Genomic DNA, 21,207 nt, shown 5'->3' with positions numbered 1-21,207 from the left:
CTAACATCAAGCTAATGGCTTCTTGGTTGTGCCATCACGTCAGTTTGTTTGCTGACGTGTTGCTGTTACATGGACATGCAGGGATTTATGGTGGGACAGGACTGACTGTCAGGTAAAATACTAAATGTTGCTGAAACATAAAAAATATCAAGTAAACGGTTGTCACAGTTGCCAAGAGACTGAAAACAAACATGGGGCTGTTGTTAACATATCTTGCTAAAATTTTCACCTGGTTCCTCACAGCGTCCTCAGAACAGAAAACTCTTGCAATTAAACAGATGTAACGTGAGCAGGAAGATGCATCAGAGAGGATGAATACGAGGTCAATTTCAAAGGGTATCAGAGAGTAATTTAAACGGACTGGCTGACAGCAGACAGAATGGATGAGGGGAGAAACAGAAACAGTGCTGACACACATCAGAACCACAGCTCCTCCACAATCAGCTCCTGAAACTGAAATGATGTTTGACATGAGTTTTCTGCTGTGCTTTTAGTGGAACATTGCGGTTTGATTTTCATGGATTTTGATTATAACAATCATTCCCACAGCAGAATTAGCCAGTTTTATTTTTAATAGCTTAACTGTTACATGTGATGTCTATTTTATATTTACATTACAAAAAAAAGAAAAAAGAATAACTTATGAAGATTGCAATATGTAATTAGTTATTAACAGTGAATATAATTTTCAGGCAGAACAGGTCAACTGGTTGAAATATTTTGTTATTGATGAAGGGAAGGTCAGAAAAAAATAAAGTCATCTGAAAAAAAAAATGTAATTTGTTTTTGTATGCATTTCCTTTTCGGTCAGTAACAACATGCCATAACTGGTTAGAAACATAATTTGTGTTAATTCAAAATTATTTACATTTTGCATGTAATTTTGTTGACTAAATTGACAGCAGATTTAGTTGACTACAATTTTATCATAGTCAACTAAAGCTAAGACTAAAACAAATATGATGACTAAATTATGACTAAAACTAAATTACATTTTTGCAAAAAGACTACACTAAATAAAGTTAGAATAACAGATGCAGTGTTAAAATTAACATTGAATCCCATGAACTTGTTTTGCTTGGCCTGGTCGAAACACGCCTTTATTGCATTTTGCTTTTTGAGACATTTTCAAAATTAGCTTTAAATTTGCATGAAATTTGATGGAAACATGACTGGTGAGCTGAATGATTCATCTTGATGATCAGACAGATCAGTCACAGATAATACTGTGACACTGCAGGAATGCTACAAAACAGCAAAACTTAACAAACTCACAGCAACTCCAGGTATTGGCTTTCATGTAAGAGGGCTACTATGGACAGCATGCCAAATGTTAACTTCTTTGTACTAATACATACTATTCACATTTACATTTGGTGTTAATGATTGTACTAAAGGCAACTTTAGCTGAAATAGACGAGCACTTCTGGCTGAAGATGTAAGGAAACCTCAGCAGAGATGAAAAACCAAGCTTTCTATCACATCCCCCATTGTTTATTTTTATTTCTTTGTTGGCATAAAAAAACAAAAAAAAAACATCTCAAACTATTTATTGTTTCAAATGGTTTGAGACTGAGCATTCTACAACAAACAGGTGTGTCCTTAGGGGAAATGTTTGTGTAACCAAGACTAATCATTCAACAAAGATGGATTGATTGTTCTACAGATCAAACTGGCTACATAAGTTTAACAGGCAGGAAGCTGAAAGAGGCAGAGGAGCAGTATGAGAAAAGGGCTGCTTGGATAGGGGTCACTGAAGCCGTTTTCCATCTGCCTGTTACATAACTACACAAACGATCTGCTTACTGTGTGCATGTGTGTGTACAGTAGATTATTTCTCATGTAGAAACAAGTGTTTAAATCATCAGTGGTAATGACGGTTCAAACTGCTGACCTTCCCTTCATCTAAGCCTCATAAAGGTTCATGGTCAGGTAAATAGCGGTTAATATCGCTACAGACCCCACAGATTCTGGACACAAACCTTTTGATCGATCACTAAAACAGCCATTAGCTGCAGCCCTTTCTAATACATCATTGTACAAATCTGTCATCAAATATTTTATTTTACTAATGCTCTTGGTATTGTGATGAATATTAGTGCTTCAAGGAGGCAAACAAATAAAAGCAGGACTGAGTTACTCTACACATTCTATGAAGTAGTCCTATAAAAAGCATCCTATTTTAGTAATTATGCCTCAATGTGAAGCATGTTAGACATAACTAGTGGAAATTTCATCAAATTTAGGGTTCATTATGAAATGTTCAACAGCAGTCTGACTGGAGATTTTAAAAATGAACTTGACCAGACAGTTAAACTTACTGACACAGTTCTAACTTCAGCTTGACATGCAGTTTCTGGAGTCTAATCTGTTTGGCAGCTACAGCTCGGAGGAGGGAGTCACCAGCGAGTTTTGACAACAACCAAGTTTTTCTTCTTGAACATACAAAGTGTTACTGGATCAATGCTTCTGTGTTTTTAGTAAGTGTCTCAAATCCCTAGTCACTTGAGGAAGATCCTTGTGACTGGCTGGGCTGTCTTAGATAAAAAAAATAAAAAAAAAACTCTAACAAATTTAAATATTGACGCAATACTTGTTTTATTAGAAAAACATTAAATATTTCTGAACTGAATATTAGTATATATATTAGAATATTGACTCTAGAAATATATATTTCTAGAGTCAATCACATTGTTTGGTGAAATGCCTTGAGACGACATTGGTTTTGAATTTGTCCAACATAAATAAAAACTAAGGTGAACTAATCAAGTTTTTTTATTTTTAACGCCTGTATTGGATTTAAACTGGAAATGCTCAAAGTTTTAAAGAATATTTAACTTCAACATTATTGAACATTTATAATGTTAAATAAATTCAAGATAAAAACATTTAATCAAGCCCATGTGGCAAAATTCTAAGGCAGATTCAAGGTAAGTCAAATTTTTATAAACACTGCAGTCTAAACTAAACTGTATTTGTTTCCCTGGTAACAGCACAACAAGCCATTCTTCCACCAAAACAGTTCCAGTTAGTTTCCAGAGAGCCACTAACCAGCCATAGTAACATTTGATTTTCATTCTAACATACATAAATTGCACTTTCACAAATTTTTTTTCCAGTTTTAGGTAAATAACTGGAAGACCTGCACAATGTCAATGTGTAACCATATGTAGCTTCATCCTGGCTCACCACTAGGTCATCTGGTAAATCCTCTCCAGCTTCTATTCATCCAGATGCAAACACAAAACTCGAGGTGGGTTGAAATATTATCTTGTAAAGCTTCAGAATCATTTTCTTATGAATCGCAGACTGCCCCCAAAAATGGTTACATAAGAAAATCAAGGTCTGGTTTGTATCATAAATTCCTTGGCGATCAATTGATATGGACTCTTTGGACATCCTGTGACTTCATTTTCCCTAAAGATGTCCTTCCACACTGAGTGGGGGAGTTATGAAGTCAAGCCTCAGCCGTGGTGAAGTCTCACTTTGGTCTCTTTCAAGCTCTCTGTCAGTTAACACATTTCCTAGTAAAATTGCGTCGGTCGAATCAGAGTAACCACAGGGGAGACTAAATGACAGGACTCATTAGAACAGGTTGCATAATCACAGAAAGCCAGGAAAAGTGGGAGATGAAACAGCCAAAACCTCAGACGCTGACTTTATTTGTTTCAGCTGAGGCTCAACCAAAAGCCCAAGAACCTCAAAACTCCGATCTTATATCAAAAGCTAAAGTAAACGTGTGGATGTTGTATGTCTAATGAATGACATACCATTCTCCCAAGGCCTCCAAGCAGCGCATCCTGCCCAGGATCAGCTCCGGGTCCTCTTTGTTCATGTCAATCTTCTTGTCATAAGCCACAAGGGCGTCCTCCCACTCATGAAGCTTCTCATACCAAGTGGCTTGGATTTCCTAAAGAAAGAAGTGTACACACAGTAGGTAGCAGATAAAAGTTAACACATACATACTTCAGTTTTAGTTTAACCTTCACCTCTCCGTTTTGTTAGATTGATCTATGCCTTATTTTCCACTAGGGGAAAATTCGTCAAAGACACCATCACTAAACAAACCTGTTAAAACAACTAAATACACTGGCAACAATAAGAGGAAATCAGAAACACAAAATACACATTCCAGCAAGTAACCAAACCAACATTATCATTAACACATGGACTTGGTTTCTTGGGAACCTGAATCATTATTGAACTTTTCCCAAAGAGAAGGAAAAGCATGTTAATCAAGTTATTGCTGTCTCAAAAATAATCAAGTTTACAGTCCAAACAGTCAAATGCATAGTCAGTTTACAGTCAAAGCTAGCTAAGGCAGTTCATTAACGTGGCTTTATTGGCTGGGTAGAGCCACAAGCTGTATCTGATGAGTGGGTTCTGTCACCAGCTCAGGGACCCATCAACATTAACAACAGGGACCGCTTCCTGATGCTTTGTTGTTAAAGTAATTGAAAGGAAAAGCTTGCATGCCCCCACATTAAAGCTTTACAAATGGTCAACTCATAACAGTTATTTTGCACGTCACAGTGAAGCTATTTTTAATAAGTCTTTTCTGAGCTTTTACAGAAGACAAAAATCTGCTCACAGTTTAGAACAAAAGAACAATCCAGTTTTGTATTTTAACATTATAAATGATATTCTAGCCCCACCTGAAAAGCAACAAATACTACACCAATAAATTGGACATATTCACAACAACATTTCCACATTTTATCATGCCTACTAAAGTCTGATGCACAATCGACATCCACAAAGGAAAAGCTATGCTTTTCTGCTCAGAAGCAGAAATAAGCCCACTTATTTCTGCTTCTAAATGATCTGATTGGATGCTGGAAAAGACTATTGTTGTGTTGAAATTGTGCTAAAAGAAGCTAGCCTATGACTAAAGATATTCAAGCCTAAAATAGCATCTAACTGCTAAAAAGGCCTCAATCTTACTGCTTTCTATGTATGTCAAAGATACAGCAAATATAAAAATACAAATCAGAATATTTCAGATCAAAATGTGTACATTTCTTAATGGTAAAAGTAGAGACCACAGCTTGTAAATCATATAAACCAGATTCAAAGGAGAATAACAAGATTCTCTTTATTTATTATGTAATACATTAGGAAACTATGTCTGGTCATGTCCAATTAATGTCTATCATTGGACAATCATTTCATAAGAAGACCAGGCCCTTCCACAATTAAGATGAAATATGCCAGAGCACTGCTGGAAATACTGAGGAGCTATAAACTGTCAGCTTGTAGAGGAAAGAACACCGGAGAGAAAAAACACTTGCTTGGAGGGAAAGAGAAAATATTCAATATTTAACTTTAATAGTAGACAAACTATTACTGTTATGACAAAGGTTCTGTTTGTATTCCCAGGGATAAAGCTTTAAATCCTTTCAAAGCTTTAAAAAAAAGACCCAGTTGCAGAAGCACTTAAAATATTTGCAAAGTGCAGGAGAATTAAAGAAAAAAACTTTCTTCTCCTTGCTCTTTGCTGCAGATTAATACAGCAGATGGCTTTTCCACATGTTGCATATTAACAACAATGTGTGCAGCACATGAAAAAGGAAAATAGCCCTAAAGATCTACCATCTCTGTGTCCAAATATGTACATGAGGAAGGCATATACAGCAAAACATGCCCAATGCAGACCACTGGATGCTTACGTAGGTCAAAACAGTAAAAGGAGCAATGTGTTCCGAATGTATGTGAACTCATGCAACCGTCAGCAGTGACAAAACCAAATCCCAGACGTTGAGTTCTGTTCATCATGAAATAATATACTATATACATCTAAATATTTGCTTCATTAGCAACATAGCCAACTTCCAGGTGCCTTTGTATGTAGAAGAGAAAAAAATGTACTCACCAGTTCACCAAAATGTTTCATTGCATATTCTAGGACCCCTGATGCTGCTTCTGGCTGCTGCAGTTTGTTGTTGATGCTGCAAAACAGAGCAAATAATCTGATGTCATTAGTGTCATTTTACAAAGAGTCTGACCAAAAGGCCTGAGGCCTTTGGTCAGAATAATCCCAGAGATTATTCTTCAATAATCTCTGGGATGGTAAATTGTCTCAGAGATTATTGTTAATTATATTAACAATAATATTTCCATTTTGAGACCATTTTCAACTAATAATAATAATAATAATAATAATAATAATAATAATAATAATAATAATAATATGCATTATTGCTCTGAAAGATATAACCAGAACTGGAAAACATTTTTTTTAATAAACAAAAAAAAAACAATAATTAAAATTGATTATGAAGTTGTACTGTCAGATGACAGTAGAATCAATCCTGAAGAGCCACCTACAGCAGTGACAAACTCACAGCAGAACCACTGTGTCTTAACAGCTGCCTCAATGCGTTTTGACACCAGGTTGATTGACAGGACTAAGACCCTCCTTCTGGTTCTGATTGTTTTGGTCGGAACATTGCATTACTTTAGCCAGCAATACTAGTTCAGAAAGGAGGTGGAGGAGATTTTTTTCACAGATTATGTGTCTTATAACACACTGTCACAACATGGTGACAGCTTCAACAAATATGGAGAAAATATATTTTTTATTAAAGTTATACACTGCAACCTTAATGAAATGCAACAACATAGCATTTTTTGAGAAGTCTGGATTGCTTCATCTATATTTTGCATATTGCCTGTGACTATTGCTTGAGGGGAGAGACATTTCAGTATACTAAAACTAATATGAAAAATTGAAGCAACTTACTTGCAAATATTGTGATAGTATAAAGAACTAAAGAAAGCAAGACAGTTGTAAGCCTTTCAAATTGTGACGCTTTTGATGGGTCGGGCGGGGGAGAAGTGGGGGTAATTAAAATTTTTTGCCATGGGGCAACCAAGGTTTCTGCTGGTGACCCTGAGTACTCCCATAAATATGTTAAATTATGATTAATATATTATCTTGTAGCACAGTGACTACTGTATGATTCTATATACATGTCAAATTCACTTTTGAATTTCCACACATCCATTAAACTTTATATTTAGTATTAGCTAAATTTATGATACAATAAATAAATAATCTCTTTACTGCTTTGTAGTATTTCAGAAGAGGACTGCAGTAAATTTATCAACAATAATCTACAGACCTATGGACTACTGAGTGAATTTATAAACCATTTAACTTTATAAAAAAAAGCTTTGGCAATGACTAAAATGTTTTAAATACATTATCAATATGAACAACCTTTTATCATAGATCAGCCAATATTATCCTTAACAACTTAAAGCTGTAGTCAGTAACTTTTATTAAAGAAAGTTGTTTTACATGTTTGATAAAACTATTTTGTTGTGACAGTATCACATAAGACAAATGATTTGAGAAGAAATCGAGTTCCTCCACCTCCTCCCAAGTGTTACTATTGCAGTCAACAGAAATTCACTGCTCCAAAGATAAACAACCAATCAAAGTCAGCAAGAGGGTCTTGGCACTCATGTGGGCAATGCTAAATATGCTAATGTCAGATAAACAACTTAGCGTTACAGGAAAACTATTTTTCTGTCGTCATTGGTGGCTAGCCTTAGCATTCATGGCCAAAGAATTTTTGGATTATAAATAGAATATTGTTGTTCTTTTGTTTTGATCAAATAAGTTTAAGAGACAGGTAAAGAAGTTGAAGCACACTGAATGCAGACATGAAAAGAAAGTTAATTCACATAAAATTTTGTTTCAATTTTTAATTTTGTTTTGTTTGGATCAAAACTTGTATGAATTCATGCATGCACTATTAACCAATTGCTCCTACTCCATGCTGAATGAAAAAACTACAGACACAGTCTGACACTTGCATGATTGGTTCCATTGTAGGAACCAATCATGCAAAAACTAGTCAGAATGCAATCAATAACATCCTTGGTGGAGAGAAAGAAATTGATCAATGTAGAACATGGAAGGCAGTCCTAATGCTGTGCAGACTGTTGGAGAACAGATTAATCGAAACATTATTTCTAAAACACAGAGCCCAGCTTGGACAAATGATTAGGGAATGGAATCGCTAAGATGAGCTCATGGTTACGAGAAAACAAGTCAACCAACTTGTTGACTTGTGGAGAGAGGCCACTAAGAGGCAGAATTAGGAACGGATGGCATCAGCATTCAGAGCCAATGCTCAAACGAAAACAGAAAAAAACAAGCCATGTATTAATGAATTTAAAAACAATCTCACTTGTTGAGACGAACATTTGTAAAAGCATGACTGAGTTTTGACAGGAAATTATACCAGACTACTAATTTTGGTAAGAAACAGACATGACTAATGAAGGCTCATTCTTTTATAATAAAAAACAAGCCAATAAAAAATAAACTGAAACAGAAAAAGAAATAAGAGAAACTAAATCTTTGAGTCATTTATGCATAGATCTGGTTTCCTTGAGCTTAAGTCTTCCAACTGCAGTCAATTTTCACTCCCAAACTGTTGGGATCTGCTATATATTTGGCACAAAATATCATTTAAAAAATCTTATTAATTATTGATAATTTTATTGAGTACACCACACAATATATGCACTTGAAACCAAATTTGTACATGAACTATTTTAAAAATCACCCAACCATTTTTCCCACCTTTTTTTTTTTTTTGCTCACTGACATTAGTTTAAATTAAACATTTCCAGTTTTATGTCAGTTAGAATACTGGTTTGGATTACATACATGTCAAATACTGTGTCAGTATCCCAAACACAAGGTTAGTTCGACTTTTGCAGATTCGGACATCCTTAACGAGTTTCTTCCAATAGCTTAATGTAATTATAAAAAAATCAGCCTGTTCTTTTTTGTTGTGGCATCATGAGGAATCATGATGCCATTAAATCTGTGAAGTGCAGCAGTCCCACCAATACCTTGATGCTTCGTCTTCCATACTTCACTGACAGGATGGTGCTCTGTGGCTCCAAATTTAACGACAGTCATTATGGTCAAATGCCTGAACTGTAGTGTCATCAGACAACACATAAGCCTGTGAGAAATTTTTTAGATGATAAATTGTCCCAAACGTTGTTGCAATATACATTGAAAAGATCGCATAACAACAATATTATTGGTATGATATATTGCAACAATATATTTTCAGGTAATTTAGTGGTAATGGAAAAATAATCCATGAACATATTCTCAGAAATGAATAAACTTTGCATTCTAATAAATATTTAACATTGGAAGAAGACATTTTAAATATTCAAGACAAACAGAAACAATTAAATGAATTATAAAGCAGCAGCAGCAGACTCAAGGCTTCATCATCCAGGTTTTGTAAGAAAAAGAGACAAACAATAAAAATGATAAATCATGCAAATGGAAAAATAAGTTTGTTTTAATTGATCTGCGATTAATTGATTTATTCCGTACTGTAAAAGGCCTAACCACATGACGTCTCCAAAAGTTAAGGTTCAGTTATTCCAAGAATTTTTTAGCTAACTGTAATGTAGCTTGTTTATCTTGTTCTATGAGTTATTACTTCTTCTTGTGAGGTTTTGGGTTTTCTGTGTTTTTACTTAGTTCCTGTCCACCCTTTGATTGATCCCAGCTGTGTCCCGTTTCCCCTCATTATCTTCCCTGTGTATTTAATAACACCTGTGTCCCCTGGCTCCCTGTCGGATACTGGTCATATATTTACCGTCCTGTCTTGCTTTTGTTTAGAACTACCAGAGTCTGCGTTTATCTTGTCTCATCGCTGACCTATGCTGCCTGGATTTTCTGTACACTTTATCATTAAAAGCATCATTCATTCTACAAACTGGGATCCACCGCCTCTACCTCACTCTCTATAACCACAACTTATGACAGAAGGACAAAAGTAAAGGCGAGGTTCGTGACAAGACACGACAGGAAGGAAAAAGAAAAAAACTACAAATGGACCCAGCAGACTTGGACCGCCTTATGTGGGTCAGATATTTCATCAACACTGTGGCTCAAGCCTGGTCCGCTCAGACACACATTGAGGTAGTCAGAAATTGTCTCAATGCTCTGCGGAACTCGTCTCTGTCCTCGGATTGGCACAGCAGATTGGCACAGCCAGGTGCGCTGGCAGTGATTATCATGGACCCACTGTCGCCTAAGCCAGATATCTCGGTTTTTCGCTCCTCCTCCACAGCTCCAATCACCCCTCTGTCACAAGGATCAGCCGCACCTCCAGCCTCAGTAAACGGGCCACCAGCCGCAGTAAGTGCTGCTTCCGAGTTCCTCGGTGCTCCATCCGGGACACCCAGCAAATCTCTGTCCTCCATCCAAGAACCCCAGCGAGCCTCCCCATTCTATCCCAGAGCCTGATCGAAGCATGCGCGAGCTCACCTAGCCAAGCCTGCCCAAGCTCAATGAGCATAGCCTCCACGAGCTCAAGCTACCAGAACCAGCAGCTAACTCACCTGCTGGTTACCCAATTGCAGGCCTCAGCCTCTTCGTGGGTCCAGCTGGCCTTTGGGCCACCCGCCTCTGAATATTTGTGGGTCTAGCTGGTCTCAGGGCCGACTCCCTCCGCCTCTTCGAGGGATATGCCTCCTGCGCCGTTGCCAGCCTCCACACTCAAAACCATGCATAAACCTCCTTTGTCGCCACCAACTCGAATTTATGTGGCAGGCCCCATCCTGAACATTTTGTTTACATTTGGACTGAGTTTGTTTTGCATCCTTGTCTGTAGACTCTGGCCCCCTGTCCTGTGGCTCTCCAGCCAACTTTGTTCGGTTGTTTTTTGTTGTGGTCAGTTTGTTTTCTTTGTGTTTATTTGGACTCTGATGCTCCGTCTGGTACCCCTCTACTCCCCCGGTTGGGTTGTTTTTTGTTTTGCGTGTCTTGAAGCCGCCCTTGAGGGGCCTGTACTGTGACAATTTAGGTTTTCTATGTGTTTATTTCATTCCTGTGTCGTCTTGTCCACCCCTTGATTGATCCCAGCTGTGTCCTGTCTCCCCTGATTACCTTCCCTGTGTATTTAATCCCACCTGTGTCCCCGGCTCTCTGTCGGATCCTAGTTGTGTCTTTACTATACTGTTGTGCTTTTGTTTAGTACCACCAATGCTGCGAGTGTATGTGTTTGCCTTGTTTCATTCCTCACCTGTGCTGCGTGGATTCTCTATACACTTCCTCATTAAAATCATAATTCATTCTATAAACCTGGGTCCACTGCGTCTACTTCACCACCTCTAACCGCAATTTATGACACTTCCTTTGTGAGTCGCCATGTATGAATTTGTTCTACTCCGGGTAATCATACTTCCGTACTAGCTCCAGTCAATACCTTTTCAAGGCATTTCTGCATTGTTCTGGACTGGTTATAGGTTTGGGATGTAAAGTGTGAGAACAAAAAAAGAAAGTAAAAGAAAATAAAACAGCAAATATAGCACCTGTGAAAATTAGACATGTGGGGGAAAATGTGACAGAATGGCTTGAGAAATGATCATACGCCCTCACCTTTTTACTTTATTTAAGGACTTTAAACTGTACTCTTAAGGACCTGGTTATCAGTAAGGGTGTGAATATTTCCAATGTCTCTGTAACTGATGTCGCCCTGTCGGATCACTTTGCTGTTATATTTGAAAGTTGTTTATTCTTTGACCCGCTTGGACAAACAGCTACTGCCACAAAACGTTCTTTCACAGAAAACATTTAATCAAATCTACTCTTCTTCCTCACCCTGAAGCTGTAATGATGTAGATAAGTTGGTAGATGATTTTCAGTCTAAAGTTTCATATATCATTGATTCCATTGTCCCAGTTAAAGTAAATGTTGTGTCTGGTAGGAAAAATCTCCATGGAGAAAAGCACAAACACTTCGATCTGCAAGACAACTCTGTCGCAGGTCAGAACGAAAATGGTGTAAACTCAACTTCACGTTCATAATGACATCTATAAAGAAAGACTACGTAACTATCACTCAACACTAAAACATGCAAGGGAGGCTTTCTTTGCAGATGTCATAAAAACATTAACAATGCTGGAGCTTTATTTGCAACAGTTGACAGGCTCACAAACCCTCCTATGACGTTACCACCTGAACTCAATCTAATGCTGATGGAACAAGTTTTCCAGCTTCTTCTCAGAGAAAATTCAAAAAATCAGAGAATTAATCTGCACATCAACTCTAAAGCCAGAACCATTGCTGTACCCAAACAAAACAAACAGGAAAAATTACCCATTTTCAACTACTTAATTATAAATTATAAGTCAGTTAAGTTCAAGCTCCTGCCTGTCTGGATGTCCTACCCACATATTTCTTTCAGAAAGTCCTACCTGTTATTGTTACTGATCTGATCCAAATAGTAACTCATCACTTATATCAGGTGTTTTCCCCAGGCTTTGAAAACACCAGTCATCAAACCACTGCTATTCAATGACATCCATATAAAGTATTCAATGACATCCATATAAATACGGACTGTGGGAGAACCACAGTGCTGGTTCTGTTGGATCTCAGTGCAGCTTTTGACATTTTACTGAATCGACTGGAGAGTTGGGTTGGACTCTCCGGTTCGGTGCTCGACTGGCTTCAATCTTACATAAAGAACAGGGATTTCTTTGTTTCAATTTGAAAATTCTCATCAGAGGTCAAAGGTTACATGTGGGGTACCCCAAGGTTCAATCCTAGGACCCCTCTTATTCAATATTTATATTCTCCCTCTAGCTCAGGTTATAACAGGAAATAATATTAGCTACCACAACTATGCAGATGATACTCAGCTTTACATTAAGATGTCACATGGTGACCTTTGACCCCATCCAATCACTGAATAAATGTTTAGAACAGATAAATATGTGGATGTGCCAAAACTTTCTCCAGCTGAACAGAAACAAAACTGAAGTCATTATTTTTGACCTAAAGAGGAACGATCTAGAGCAGGGGTGCTCAAAACGTCGATCGCGATCTACCGGTCGATCGCGATCCACCGGTCGATCGCGGGGAGGTTTTGAGTTGATATCTGCAAGACGCTGAGAGCAGCACTTCCTCTTCTGACTTTTCAAAATATTCACTAAGATCCAAAACGTTTGTAGCTTCATTAAAAAATAATAAAGCCTGAAACCTGATATCGTAACGGACTGAATGTTTTTAACTTAATCTTTGCTCGGCTTGCGGGGCGCAGGCGGTTGCCACGGCAACGGGTGTACTTAACGATAAAGAGAGAGAGAGAGTAAAAAGGTGCGAGTGGTTCTGAGTTGTTCGGGTTATTCTACTTTGTTTTCCTTCGCTGTGCTTCATCACAGCCGCTGGAGTTTCTGAACATTCAATAAACGACAAACTTGGACTAATGACCTCATTCGTTTACAGTGAACGTCACAACCAACATCAAATAGGACACATATATTTGTTTAAGTTTTAACAAACAAATGGGTTCTACCACAATAATTGTGTCAAATTACATTAATTATATCCCAAATTCAGAAGATTTGCCTTTACCTCTGCAGAGCTCTTTGGTTCCTCCTATCAGGCTGCAGTTTCGCATATTGACGTCATCAAAACAAATTTCGGATATACCATAACTGACTGACACCTGCTGGCCTCAAGTTTGCAACCAGCTTCTGACTGAGAAACCAGTAACCTGCTCCCAGTGTCAGAATCTTACTCAGGAAGAAACTGCATTAGGTTTTCTATCACTTTATTATTTCTGATATAACTAATGTATATTTGCATAGAAAATTAGTCAATAGGGTTTCATTTATAATTTGTATGTCTTCATGTCATGAGGTAGATCTCAGCCGGCTGGTGAGAGAAAAAGTAGATCTTGGTCTCAAAAAGTTTGAGTACCCCTGATCTAGAGCTATAGATCTAGAATCAATGCACAGCTTCAGTTATTACAACTAAAAACTAGCAATCAGGCCCGTAACCTGGGAGTAGTGATGACCTCTGACTTGGATCTCCAGAGTCACATAAAGACAGTTACAAAGTTGGCCTTCTATCACTGAAGAACATCTCCAGGATTAGAGGACTAATGTCTCAGCCGTTTATCTTTAGTTGCATTGATTATTGTAACAGCGTCTTCACAGGCCTGTCCAACAAATCAATCCTCCAGCTGCAGCTGATCCAGAAGCTGCTGCTCCTGTTCTCACTAAAACCAGGAAGATAGAGACATAACAGCAGTTTTAAAGTCCCTCCACTGGCTCCCTGTAGCTCAAAGAACAGATTTTAAAATACTGTTGTTAGTTTACAAATCACTGAACGGTTTAGCACCACAATACATCAAAGATCTGCTGTTGTTGTATCAATCTTCCAGACCTCTAAGGTCTTCTGGTTCTGCTCTGCATCCCCAGAACCAGAACCAAAAGAGGAGAAGCAGCTTTCAGCATCTATGCACCAAATATTTGGAACAAACTTCCAGAAAACTGTAAAACAGCAGAAACCCTGACTTCCTTTAAATCTCAACTAAACCCACACCTGTTTAGAGTTGTATTTGAAATGTAATATGGAACAATGTATTGTTTATTCTATGATGCATGACTTTGTGTTTTTGTGTTTATGATGTAAAGCACTTTGAAATGCCTTGCTGCTGAAATGTGCTATACAAATAAAATTTGACTGATTGATTGATTGATTAAGCTGCACTCCTATTCAACTGAAATGCATGAAACTGCAGTTACAGCAGTACGCCACCAGTTGGCACATTGAGCACGGTGAGCACTCCTGACTCAGCGCGCAAACGGCAATTGACAATATAAATAGTCTTTTATAGGGGAAGTGAGCAAGAGTAAAGTAACGAGATATTTCTGTGTAAGTTTTAAATGAGTATTTTTGTGACCTAGATTGTAAACATTTACTGACTCAGCTAGCCAATGGCAATTTAGTGCAGTAACGGCTGGTCAGCGGAGGCACTCACTGTCATACTTGTTTGTTGACAGTGTTCATCAAATAAAAGAACCTGCGAAAATCATACTGACTAATCCTGAGACGTGGACCAAATCCTTCTATGCCTGTGAACAATAAACTATGAGCATATTGGGATTCTGCTCTAAAAGGTACCTTGAGGGAGCTTCATCTTTCAGTCAAAAGGTCAGCAGAACAAAGAGTCTCCAGCAGCCGAAGAAGGAAAAAAGACCCAACGTTCACCTCGTTGGAATGCTGTTATTACTATGGTGAAACAGATGCACAAACTGAAGCTTTAAACATCACATTTTGAAAACAGATGTCGAGTATCGTTAATACATTTGTTTCATAGAGCCATGTCTGCTGATTTTTTCCTTGAAAGATGGAACAAACAGCAGACACCAACTAATTCTTTACAAAATGGATAGTGACTGAAAGCTGCATTTACTATATGTATCTTGAAACCATATGAAAGTAATTCTAAACGAGACAAAGACAAAATTACAGTTATTCCTATATCTGAAGCCAAAAGCCATTAGCTGGCAAAACATATTTAAAAAGATCAAACAGAACCCTCTAAATGTTGGCACAACATTTAGGGGCCTTTGTTCCAACCGGTTAATGTCTCGGAGTCATAAAATTTCTCTCCAACGCAAAGCTAAAGGGCAGCGGCACTTACACCAGAAAGTTATTCACAAAGGAGAGAACTCAATTAGTCCTCTTCCTCTGTGCTGTTGTTTGTCCCAGCTTTTGGGGTTTACAGGAAGGCACATGGACAGAAACAACTTGAGCATCTAGTACAGGACAACAGATAACAGCTGGCAGCCATGCCTGGCTAAGACGACCAGACTTCTGGCCTTGCAGTGTCTGAAGTCTGCCACTCTTAAAGCTGGAGGATAGAGCAGCACATAATGAGGACCTTTGGCCATGGTCCTCATTACTGACAGTATGGAACAGTTTATTTGACCTCTAAACATGACCAGCTTTAACAAGGCTACTGAAGACTGCTTAAGGTATTATTTTGAAACTTTACAGCCATTTAGCTGATTCCCTCCAGTGTCCAACTCCGAGGTGAATGATGATTTTATAATGGCTTATACATATAGCACTACATGTTATTTTCCACTCTGGATGACTTTCCAGCTGAGGAAATTGTAAATAACCTTTTGCCCGAATGTTACAACAATTACAGGAGCGTGTTCAGGTAGGTATCATCATGTTACCACCATGATGTTACCATCTTGATAACATCATTTGTTAATGTTTGTTAACTTAATATTAACAAAGACACAGCAGGATGGATCATCCGGGAAATGATGGACAGGGTTAGAGTTACCCTCTTGATTTACCGGTCAATCTACGTTCCTACCCTCATCTGTGGTCATATGCTTTGGGTCATGACCGAAAGCATGAGATTGCAGATACAAGCAGCCAAAATGGGTTTTCTCCATAGGATGGCTGGGCTCTCCCTTAGAGATAGGGTGAGAAGCTCGGTCATCCGACAGGGACTCAAAGAGCCGCTTCTCCTGGGATCTGGAAGTCCCAGTTGTTGTGGCTCGGGCATCTGGTCAGGATGCCTTGTGGAAGCCTCCCTGGTGAGGTATTCCGGGCACATCCCACTGGGGAGAGGCCCCAGAGAAGACCCAGGACACGCTGGAGGGACTATGTCTCCCGGCTGGCCTGGGAACACTTTGGGATTCCCCCGGAGGAGCTGGAAGAAGTGGCTGGGGAGAGGGAAGTCTGGGCCTCCCTTCTGAAGCTGCTACCCCTGCGACCCAATCCCGGAAAAAAATAGATGAATGGATGAAAAAGTTCTACTTGGTCTCAATCAATCAAAAAAATATATCCCCATAAGTCTCAGGTGTGGTTAGTAAAGGTGAACTTCATAATTATTTTCTGATTGAGGGGAATGGTTAAAGACTGCTTCTTAAGTTCATTGTTATTTTTTGGATACCTTGGAATATTTAGGTGTGGTTAAAAAGTACAAAGAGACATTTTTTTTTCACTCCACAGGATTTAATCCAGACTTTTCTGATTATATTGGGTTTGACCTCACCAGATCCAATTTACTTCTCTACTGAGAGCTTGGCTCCTGTACGCTCTCTTTGACTGAAAAATGTTTTTCTCCAGAGTATTTTGGTATAAAAGAGTGCTTTTAGTCACATTCCACTTTTATACTTTTAGTCTGTTCACACAAAAAAGATGACTGCTGTAATTATCAAAACATGAGCAACAGCTCCTCTTTACAGGAAAAGGAAAAAACTTACTCGATAGAAAATGTCTAGTGTTTTGGAGGAAGCAATTTTAACAGTGGAGGTTTAGTGAAAGTTGAAGGTCTACTTCCAGCAAGAGCCTTGTACTCTTCAAACATATCATGATGGAACTTGAGCATAGAGGGAATGGTGATTAAAATGCTGTTACAAGGACAAAAAAAAATTTGTTGGGCACATGACCACAGGCACCACTGTGGTCTTCACCTTCCAGGCCCTCTCCAGTTCCTCCCTGAGGCCCTGGTATTTCTCCAGTTTCTCGTGCTCCTTTTTCCTTATGTTGCAGTTGCTTGGCATTGCTACATCTACTACAACGGCTTTCCTCTGATGTTTATCCACTACGACAATGTCTGGTTGGTTTGCCATTACCATTCTGTCTGTCTGGATCTGGAAGTCCCACAGGATCTTAGCTCTGGCGTGCTCCACCACCTTTGGGGGTGTTTCCCACTTTGATCTCGGGGTTTCCAGTCCATATTCTGCACAGATGTTTCTGTACACTATGCCTGCCACTTGGTTATGTCGTTCCATGTACGCTTTCCCTGCCAGTATATTGCACCATGCTGTTATGTGCTGGACTGTCTCAGGGGCCTCCTTGCACAACCTACACCTTGGGTCTTGTCTGGTGTGGTAGTCAGTCTTGTTGATAATTTGGCTGAGGGGGTTCAGGTCTAAGCAGGACAGTAGCGGGGACAGAGCATCTCCTTGGTATATGCCACATTTGATGGACACGTGCAAGTGGTTTGCAGTTGGCTTCAAGGGTGGTTTTCCACAGCCTCATCGAGTTTGCAATGAAGGCTGTCCAGTTGATGTTATACATCTCTAAGCATTCAATGAATCAAGTATGCGGCATTGAGTCATAGGCTTTCTTGTAATCAATCCAAGCCATGCTCAGGTTGGTGTGTCGGGTTTTGCAGTCTCGGGCAACTGTGTGGTCTACAAGGAGTTGGTGTTTGGCTCCTCTACTCTTTACACCGATACCCTTCTGTGCCGAATCGGTGTGTTTATCCATGTGTTTGCTCATCTTGGCTGGTATGATGCCTGACATGAGCTAAATATCTATATATATATATATATATCTATATATAGATATAGATATATATCTATATCTATATATAGATATATATATATATATATATATATATATATATATATATATATATAGCATAGAGGGAATGGTGATTAAAATGCTGTTACAAGGACAAAAAAAAATTTGTTGGGCACATGACCACAGGCACCACTGTGGTCATGTGCACCATTCCCTCTATGCTCAAGTTCTATATATATATATATATATATATTAATATATATATATACTGACATTGGGATGTCATTCGGACTAGAGAAATGTGGTCGGCTGGTCACAAAGAGGGGGAAGGTCATCCACACAGAAGGGGTCTCACTCCCAGAAGGAACAATAGCAGACATAGAGGACAGTTACAAGTACCTAGGTATACCACAAGCAAATGGCAACCTCGATGAGGTCACAAGGAAAGGAGCCACAGCTAAATACCTCCAACGAATAAGGCAAGTCCTGAGAAGCCAGCTCAATGGCAAGAACAAAATCCGTGCGATAAACAGCTATGCCTTGCCAGTAATCAGATACCCTGCTGGAATAATTAGCTGGCCAAAGGAGGAGATAAAAGCCACAGATATTAAGACCAGAAAGCTACTAACAATGCATGGAGGGTTCCATCCCAAATCCAGCACCCTGAGACTGTACACGAGCCGCAAGGAAGGAGGCAGAGGACTAGTGAGTGTGAGAACCACTGTCCAGGACGAAACAACTAAGATCCATAAATACATCAGGGACAAAGCCTCAACAGACAATGTGCTCAGTGAATGTCTCAGACAACAGGGAACGGAGGTTGAGGTGCCAGAGATACCATCATGGGAGGACAAACCCCTACATGGGATGTACCACCAGCAAATAACCCAAGTGGCTGATATAAGTAAATCCTACCAATGGCTGGAAAAAGCTGGACTCAAGGACAGCACAGAGGCCCTCATCCTGGCCGCCCAGGAACAGGCCCTAAACACCAGAGCAATAGAGGCCCAGATCTACCACACCAGACAAGACCCAAGGTGTAGGTTGTGCAAGGAGGCCCCTGAGACAGTCCAGCACATCACAGCAGGGTGCAAGATACTGGCAGGGAAAGCGTACATGGAGCGACATAACCAAGTGGCAGGCATAGTGTACAGAAACATCTGTGCAGAATATGGACTGGAAACCCCGAGATCAAAGTGGGAAACACCCCCAAAGGTGGTGGAGAACGCCAGAGCTAAGATCCTGTGGGACTTCCAGATCCAGACAGACAAAATGGTAATGGCGAACCAACCAGACATTGTCGTAGTGGACAAACAACAGAGGAAAGCCGTTGTGGTAGATGTAGCAATACCAAGTGATTGCAACATCAGGAAAAAGGAGCACGAGAAACTGGAGAAATACCAGGGCCTCAGGGAAGAACTGGAGAGGGCCTGGAAGGTGAAGACCACAGTGGTGCCTGTGGTCATCGGGGCCCTCGGGGCAGTAACCCCCAAACTGGAGCAGTGGCTACAACAGATCCCAGGAACAACATCAGACATCTCAGTCCAGAAATGTGCAGTCCTTGGCACAGCCAAGATACTGCGCAGAACCCTCAAGCTCCCAGGCCTCTGGTAGAGGACCCGAGCTCAGAGGATAAGAACCACCCGCGGTGGGTGAGAAGGGAATTTTTTATATATATATATAGAGATATATAGAGATATATAGATATATAGGTATATCTATATCTATATATAGATATACATAGATAGATATATCTATATATATATATCAGTCCAGAAATGTGCAGTTCTTGGCACAGCCAAGATACCGAGCTCAGAGGATAAGAACCACCCACGGTGGGTGAGAAGGAAATTTTTATATAATTGTTATATTATATATAACTATGTGCATATTGTTTTAAACCTTTACAATATGTAGAGGTTAAAAGTTCCAAACGTGTTATATGCATGTGGCCTAGCTATCTGGAGATTATCAGAAATGATGATGTAGAGGCTGGCTTTGTTCATGCCCATGACTGCTTTTGTCCAAGAAACCAAATCAAAAATTGAGGCATTTTCTCGCATCTGTCTCCATTCACTCTGTTTCTCTCAAGAATAAACTAATGCTGAATAGAAGTAGTTAAAGACTGAAAAAAATAGTTGTTTTTGGTAGATTTTTTTGCCAAGCACTGCTTGAGCCATGCTGAGGATTTTCTTCTGAATTTTCAATTTTGCTTATCATCTACATTGTTGCCACCTGCTGGTACATAAAATACATCAGTGTTTTTGGGTAGAAATCTGTAAAGGTTAGCATCTAACCAATTCTGAATTTACTGGCTACAGAAAATGAACTAAAACATGCATCTTTATAGGTAAGGAGAAGCTAAATGCACTCAAGTTTTTAAAAGTGGAAAAAAAAGACAAACAGCAAGGAAAAACAGAGGAAAAGAAACACCAGTGACCCTTTATAAAAAAAAGTGTCCAACAACATTTAGGGAACACAGAGTCTTGGAAAAAGAAGGAGACCACATCCAAATATTTACTGCCAATTCTGTGACACGTCAACACAATGGAAGCACTCTTATTTTGTAATCCTTAGGAAAATGAAGAGTCATTATTTTGTGCTCTCGAAGGAGTTTCCATGATACAAAGATGATACATTATGGATATTTAGTGCATAATCATTGTTTGTTTCTATCAAAGTGTTAGAAGACAGATACACAAATGAAGCATTCTGATTTTAGAAACATGAGGTTTCTGCTTATGTAATATTTCATAAAATATTTGGGCAATAAATGACAACCTGGTCTCAGCCAGATGTCCCTTTCATGTTACGAAGCACTATTTTTACCTCTCATTCTCTCAAGATGTTGTAGCTTTTGACAGTTTATTCAACAGACCACATCTGAAGCCTAACATTTAAGATCATATTCAGAATCTACCAAATGACAAAACAGAAAATGTAAATTTAATGGCAGAAAAAGAAACTATAAGATAAACATGCATTTTCTGCCAAAATACATTAATAGCCCCTTGCTGTTATGAAAAGATAGCTGTGAAAAAAATTTTAACTGCACCATCAAACCAAAGAGAATAACT

At 39.0% G+C, this 21,207-nt stretch overlaps 1 protein-coding gene across 2 annotated transcripts in view; it reads right to left on the bottom strand.

Moving 5' to 3' along the window:
* mtor (mechanistic target of rapamycin kinase) overlaps positions 1–21,207 on the bottom strand; it is a 156,894-nt gene that overhangs the window by 56,356 nt on the left and 79,331 nt on the right. For both annotated transcript variants that reach the window (XM_055024320.1, XM_055024319.1), the window contains exons 29-30: positions 5,873–5,948; positions 3,771–3,910 (exon numbers count right to left, since the gene is read on the bottom strand). In XM_055024320.1, the coding sequence (XP_054880295.1) occupies positions 3,771–3,910; positions 5,873–5,948 (216 nt within the window). The remainder of the gene's footprint in view (positions 1–3,770; positions 3,911–5,872; positions 5,949–21,207) is intronic.

The sequence above is a fragment of the Poeciliopsis prolifica genome, unplaced genomic scaffold, assembly GCF_027474105.1.
Source record: "Poeciliopsis prolifica strain line A6 unplaced genomic scaffold, Auburn_PproV2 SCAFFOLD118, whole genome shotgun sequence".
NCBI classification, from domain to species: domain Eukaryota; kingdom Metazoa; phylum Chordata; class Actinopteri; order Cyprinodontiformes; family Poeciliidae; genus Poeciliopsis; species Poeciliopsis prolifica.
This window is presented reverse-complemented; position numbering and strand designations above follow the sequence as displayed.